Below are 7,495 nucleotides of genomic sequence, written 5' to 3'. Positions count from 1 at the left end.
CCGTTTTGAATGAACAGCATATTAAAATTTATGAATGCGTCTGTGGGGTCGACCGCTGGATGTAATGGACTTGAGTCGAGGACGGGTTGCGGTCGACCCCACAGACGCATTCATAAATTTTAACATGCTGTTCATTCAAAACAGGAATTTTCTCAAATATAAATTAATATTATAATATATTAGTATATTGTGCATATATATAGACATAGGTTAGGTTAGGTGTTTAGGTTCTGTTGGCGATTATTTGTATTTGTAGTACGTGGGTGAAGCATTTACAGCGTTGTGATTCGAACAAAATTCGTCAGTAAAGCACTTGTTCCGAAAGTGTTCGAACGAAATCAGTTGTGAGTCGTGTGTAAACCGTTTTTCATTCATAGATAGGGGGTTTGGCGGGTGTGTGGAATCACTTTTGGGTCTTTGGAGGACGGGCTGTTTTCCAAGATGTTTAGTTCTAGACGAGACGAGCTAGAGAACAGAACAGCGAGATTGCTGTAAGTGAAAGTGGTAGTTTTTTTTTATCCTCGCTGTGATCTCTAATAGCATAGGATGCACCTGGCCGAGGAGGCGGACCAGCACGGTAAGAACTAGCCAAATGCTCACAGATACGGTGGTTAAAGTTTCGTGAGGTATTTTTCACGTAGCGATCATTACAATTTGAACATTTAAACAGAGAACACCAGATCTGAGCTCATAGGGAAGAGGATCTACGTTTTAAATAGCTTCCAGTTTTGTAGAAGTTTCGTGAGGTATTTTTCACGTAGCGATCATTACAATTTGAACATTTAAACAGAGAACACCGAATATGAGCTCATAGGGAAGAGGATCTACACGTTTTAAATAGCTTCCAGTTTTGTAGTAGTTAGTAAACACGAACTGAAAACTAATTTGTGGCTAATTGTCTAGGAATATTTCAAAGTCCCTAGATACGGGAATTAACCATAATGTATGTCGTTAGGGACGGTGGAAACCTTGACAATAGGTTTAAATTTGGTATTTAATAATATCGGAATTGTATAAAATTTTATCGGGAAAAGTACCTTGAAACAAATAGTTTCATGTATGATGTCAGTGTCTGACTATGATTTTGTCTGATTGTGCCGTACCTAATTATATGATCTCTGAACAAATCCACAAGGGCCGCGACGAGGATTCGAACCTGCGTCCGGGAGCATCCCAGACGCTACCTTAATAGACTGAGCTACGACATTTCATTTAATACATCACGCTATTGTGATTTCTGTGTGTATATGATCTTTGTGCTTGACATTGCCTGACTGTCTGATCTCGGTGGCTGACTGTCTGATCTCGGTGGCTGACTGTCTGATCTCGGTGGCTGACTCTGATCTCGGTGGCTGGCTGACTGATCTCGGTGCCTGGTTGAGAGAGCATTACGAAACGTCACTACATTTGGGGAGAATATATCTGTTGTCATGTCGACGAAATTTACCTCTTGGCGCGTCACTGTTATGCTCAACTGAATTCCTTTTTACCTCTCAGATCTGGACGAAAGTTTGCAAAACCTTCAAGAATCTAACTTTCGACCAGAAACCAATGCAATGTTGCGTATATTTCACGCGTGTTCATTTAGAATCAACCTCGACGAAAAAAGTATCTTATCGTTAGATGTTTGTTTACGTTTTTACACTGCGCGTGATCAACGCGCGTGCGCGAGCTAGGTCCAAAATACATTTTACTGGAATGGCTCCAACTTAGACGCGAGGCTTTGTGTTTTCATTCCCACCCAGTAGCTTGTAGCCAGTTCCCAGTGAGACTGCCTGGACCACAGTGCCTGGACCACAGTGCCACAGTACCAGAGTACCACAGTGCCACAGACCACAGTGCCACAGACCACAGTGCTACAGACCACAGTGCTACAGACCACAGTGCTACAGACCACAGTGCTACAGACCACAGTGCCACAGACCACAGTGCCACAGACCACAGTGCCACAGACCACAGTGCCACAGACCACAAGGCCGCTCAGAGTGACTCGGCTTGCGTGTTGCAAACTCCGAAGAGGAGTGGAAACCGTATTTCTGGAGACATTGTCATATTTTCCTGTTTAGTAAAGTTTTGGGTAAAATGTAAACTTTGTTGCTCTCGATTTGTCATTTTAGATGTACTGAAGAGCTGTGTGAACGAGTGTAAACTGTGTCGGTGAGACACACACACAGAACGGCAGACAACGCGAAGAGATAGACGAACCAGCAAGGACAGACCTGCTCCTCACACAGAAGATGGCTATTAACAAAAACATCGAACATAAAATCCCAATGTTGGCCAGTAACCAGCACCAGCCTCTAAATGCACGGGGCATGTTGGAGAGGGATTCCAATACCTTTTCTACAATGCTTTTAAGCCAGCCCTGTGGGTCAGTGACCATTGTGTATTGGTCTTTGATTATGTAGTTGTTATGAAGGCTTTGACAAGGACAGTGGAAGCCTAGCGGAAGCCTAGTGAATGCCTAGCAGAAAGCCTAGCGAAAGCCTAGCAGAAAAGCCTAAGGGCGCTTACCAGAACGTATTTTATAACTAGAAACTGTATAGAAGCTGATGGATGCCTTACACCACCCCTAAGAGAGATGGGAGACAAGATCAATTATGCATACTTTAGAAAGCAGTGTTACGAGGCAAGATCGAGAAGTAAAGGAGCTACTTCTTTACTGTTAGGGGGACAGTCCAGCAGGGATAAGACACCTGTCGGGATGGTGACAACTGCTGGTAATGACAAAGATTAACATACAACATATAATCACAGTAGTAGTAGTAGTAGTAGGCATCCATCAGTCTCAGGAGACTATGGGGTTGCGCTCTGGTTGTCGGTCTGGAGTGGCCTCTCCAGGGCGCATATTATGTTATAATCACTTGTCTACTGTGATTATAACACATATATCCAGCAGATCTAACGACCCGGTACAGTAACAGATATAGTATTTTAACTGGGGAAAAACAGGAGGCACGAGTCGTGTATAACGGCATTCAACAGGTGTTTAATAAGAGGTCCCCAAGTCTGGCCAAAGTGAACTCTGGACCATCTCTCTACTCTCCAATACGAATATTCTGTGATAATGGCTCACGGCGCTTTCAATATATATATAATATATATATAATATAGACCCCGGGAAGGTCTTGAACCAACAGACCAGGTCCTCGCTGATCTCTCTCTTGCAGACCCTGAGCGACGGTCCATGACGCTGTTATGAATATGAAATGCGTGTCCCCACCCCCCCACCCCTTACCCTTCCCCCCCCCCTTACCCTCCCCCCCCCCCCCCCAGTACATATATTCCAGGACTGGCAGCCAAGCTCAGCCGCCTAGCGAGTCGTGCAAAACCTCGCTGGTATTACTGAAGACGAGTGGGCGAAGCCAAGCCGTGTCCTGAAGGGTGAAATCTTCCCCCCACATTGTAAACCGGCTTGAAATGCGTGTCATCTGGGTTGTCGTGATGGAGATTGTCGCCATCAATTGCTGGAAAATGGACCGTGCAAGTGATGAAGGTGGCTGCAAATGCGGTGTGAAATGTGGCTTTTATGCGCTGTTTTCAGGGGTGTTTTAACATCATAATCTATCCTTTCGGGAACATTTCTCTTGGGAAAATGTATTAGTGTCAGAGTGTAAATAGATGATAGTTACTCCTCTGTCATGTGAATAATATTTTTGTCTTGTTTATTTTGCGTGCACAGGTGAGCGCTGGATCGACTTCGGGGACACCTGTGACGAGGGTGGTAGCCCTCGACCACGATAAGGGCGAGAATGGCAGACTCTCCTACTCCATCGTCGAGGGTGAGTCCTCCTGCTCTCTCTCCTCCTCTGCTCCACCTTCTCTCACCCTCTAATTTCTCTCTCCTCCTAAGCTGCCCCTACACTCGGGTTCAAGGAGGAATATCTCTTCTCCTCACCTGTCCTCTCCCCCCACCTGTCCTCTCCCCCCACCTGTCCTCTCCCCCCACCTGTCCTCTCCCCCCACCTGTCCTCTCCCCCCACCTGTCCTCTCCCTCCACCTGTCCTCTCCCCCCACCTGTCCTCTCCCCCACCTGTCCTCTCCCCCCACCTGTCCTCTCCCCCCACCTGTCCTCTCCCCCCACCTGTCCTCTCCCCCCACCTGTCCTCTCCCCCCACCTGTCCTCTCCCCCCACCTGTCTGTCTCATTTTATTTACACAGGTGGGTACAGGAGCAGACGACATCTGACTCTTGTTAGGTTAGGTTAGTTTTCTTCACATAGTTTATGGTAAGCTACTTGGTTTTTCCCCTGGAACACGTCCCGCCAATCGGTTTTACTCCCAGATCACCAACTACTACTACTGGGTCAACAGGGTCGAACATTTATGGATTGGTTCCCAGTCAATCCGCCTCCTCGGGTTTTGTCACGAGACAAGTGTGTGTGTGTCTAACTACTGACCATTTTTCAAGTTGCACCTCCCAGGAACTGTTTAACTTCTTGGTATTTATTTGCCGTTAGGTGAAGAGCAGCATGAGATGAAAGGAAACTGTTAATTTTTTTCTGATCGGGCCGGGATTCGAACCCGGGATTTACGGCTGAGAATCGAAGTCTCTTTTACTGCTTGCCCATGTAGCCGTAGCCTCTTCCTCCTTCCTTATCTTATCTTTCCTCCTGCCCCTTTTATCATGATAATGACACAAGTAGTAGTAGTAGGCATCCATCAGTCTCGGGAGACTATGGAGTTGCGCTCTGGTTGTCGGTCTGGAGTGGCCTCACCAGGGCGCAAAGCCAGGGTAGGTTGATACGGGGGAGAAGCTGTTACCCATGCAGCAGGTCTCTCTCTCTCTCCCCCCCCCCCCTCTCCATGGCGCCGAGAGTCTCCAATTTAAAGGCAAACGCCAATAAGATTGGTTTCAGTGTCCTACTGTTAATACTAACATTAATACCGTTACTACAGGCAGATGCTCAAGTATTTACATAATACGGTGTTATTTACACAGTAAATAACTCTTGTTACCCAGAGTGCCCTTCTTCACCACCTTCGAGGTCAACCCCGGAACTCACAGTTCCGGCGACGGCGCTGAAACCAATCGTATTGGCGTATTCCTTTCCATTGGAGACTTTCAGCGCCGTGGAGAGGGGGAACCTGCTGCCTGGGTAACAGCTTCTCCCCCGTATCAACCTACCCTGGCTTTGCGCCCTGGTGGGGCCACTCCAGACCGACAACCAGAGCGCAACTCCATAGTCTCCTGAGACTGATGGATGCCTACTACTACTACTACACAGAGACATGGTAGTGATCAGCACCTGGTATTCATACCGAGATAGATGTGTATACATTCTATACCGTATATAATTGCAGCCATAACACTTGTGTTTTGTGCTTCATGTCTACCCCATTACGGTCATTACAGCGCTCTAGTACTTCCTGGGAAACCAATTCCGCCCTAGTGTTCCGGTCGAGTGGTTCTTGTTAATCCCGTTACGTCTAGTACTCCGCTCCTTGTAGCTTCCTGGAAAACCTTTACGCCAGTTTCTTGTTGACCATTCTTCTCTTGTCTGGTGCCTGGCTCCCTCTTCCTCCTCCTCCTCCAGGCGTCCTTCACGTCCAGGATTCCTCTCTTTTTCAGGCCTCCTCCACCTTCCAGTCTATCCCCACCTTCCAGTCTATCTCCACCACCCAGGCTTTCCCCACCTTCCAGGCTTCCTGCCTCCAGGTATCCACTTCCCTGGCTGGAATCCGATATTAATGAAGTGTAATATTTATTCTAGAATTACTCGTTTGAGGCCTATATACACGAATAATTAATTTTTGAAGACATTCGCGTATTTGACAGGTTCTATATAGTTTCTCTTATAATCGCAGTTGAGCGTATTCTTTTGTTGAAGCTACACGAAACATTTCTAAACCCTTTTTTTAGATAAAAAAAAATCTGTCTCAATCGATCTCCCTATAAAGGCTTGACGCGATTGGAAATTCCTAAAACAAATGACTTTTACATAACCCAGTTGATTAAGTTTTAAGAAAACACGATTTATTTGATTTCATTTTATATATATATATATATATATATATATATATATATATATATATATATATATATATATATATATATATGATTTTTCTCTTTCAAAAAAAAGGGTGGCGAGGAAAGGGATTGGGATTGGGATTGGGGTTGGGGGGGGGGAGTTACTGTACAGAGATCGCGATGGATTGCGATATGAGTGTTGGGGTTTATTTCACTGGTTTTTATTGGATTTGTTTGTGATGTGTTAAAGCAGGAAATTGCGTTGTGTCTTTCACTGGGTGTGTGTGTTTTTCCGGCAGCAGATGGGCTTATTTTTGTGTGTGTGTTGGTGGTGTTTTGTGTGTGTGACTTGGGGCTTAGAGGTGGTCCGCTCAGCGGCCTCTGCCCACCAACAGACGCTTCTGAAAATACAAAGGAGTTTCGTGAGAAGATCGCGAGAAGAGAAATCAGGGATAATGGGAAGAGAGAGAGAGAATAAGAAATGAGAGGAGAAAGGGTAAGTGTGATAGAACTTGATGTACCACCAACTTGCTGTGGGGAGCCGGTCACAGTGGGAGTGGGACAGCACGCTGGACTTGTGATCCTGTGGTCCTGGGTTCGATCCCAGGCGCCGGCGAGAAACAATGGGCAGAGTTTCTTTCACCCTATGCCCCTGTTACCTAGCAGTAAAATAGGTACCTGGGTGTTAGTCAGTTGTCACGGGCTGCTTCCTGGGGGTGGAGGCCTGGTCGAGGACCGAGCCGCGGGGACACTAAAAAAAAGCCTCGAAATCATCTCAAGATAACCCGAAGATAACCACAGCAAGTTAAGAACAGAGTTTGAGTAACGTAAAACAAAGTTAAGAATAGAGAAACGAATGACTTGGGTATGCAAGCACAGAGGCCTTAATCGCCTCTGTATAGGCGATCGAGGGCGCCTGACAGCTGGGTGGACAGCGCTTCGGATTCGTAGTCCTGAGGTTCCGGGTTCGAGCCCCGGTGGAGGCGGAGACAAATGGACAAAGTGTTTCTATCCCCCCCCCCGATGCCCCTGTTACCTAGCAGTAAATAGGTACCTGGGAGTTAGACAGCTGCTACGGGCTGCTTCCTGAGGGGGTGTGTAATAAAAAGGAGGCCTGGTCGACGACCGGGCCACGGGAACGCTAAGCCCCGAAATCATCTCAAGATAACCTCAAGATAAGATGCATAGTGTGTTAGGTTACGATCAAAAATAATCTGAAGTAGTGGGTAAGGCCCACAGAAGAGTTATAGAAAGATAACAGTAGGGGAAGAGGGGATAACAGTGCAGGCGATGTCACAATAACGTGGCTGAAGTATGTTGACCGAAACGTCGTCGTCCCTTCAACTTCTAGTGTGTGGTCTGGTCAACAGGGGATAACAGTAAAACTAAGGTTGTTGTATATCGCAGCAAGATAGTTTTCCCCCCTGCCTGTTATAATGTATAGTGTCCCCGTTTACATAAAATACAACTTGTGTCAGGTTTCTGGCGACGTCTTCTGTGTTGACATTCGGGTCATTGTAACGTA

At 46.4% G+C, this 7,495-nt stretch overlaps 1 protein-coding gene across 7 annotated transcripts in view; it reads left to right on the top strand.

The window, feature by feature from the left end:
• Nucleotides 1–7,495, top strand: part of LOC123767948 (fat-like cadherin-related tumor suppressor homolog) — a 511,054-nt gene that overhangs the window by 452,572 nt on the left and 50,987 nt on the right. For all 7 annotated transcript variants that reach the window (XM_069306644.1, XM_069306642.1, XM_069306641.1 and 4 more), the window contains one exon: nt 3,683–3,782. In XM_069306644.1, coding sequence (XP_069162745.1) covers nt 3,683–3,782 — 100 coding nt within the window. The remainder of the gene's footprint in view (nt 1–3,682; nt 3,783–7,495) is intronic.

The sequence above is a fragment of the Procambarus clarkii genome, chromosome 58 (genome assembly GCF_040958095.1).
Source record: "Procambarus clarkii isolate CNS0578487 chromosome 58, FALCON_Pclarkii_2.0, whole genome shotgun sequence".
Lineage (NCBI taxonomy): Eukaryota > Metazoa > Arthropoda > Malacostraca > Decapoda > Cambaridae > Procambarus > Procambarus clarkii.
The sequence above is the reverse complement of the archived record's forward strand: the minus strand, read 5'-3'. Positions and strand labels throughout refer to the sequence as shown.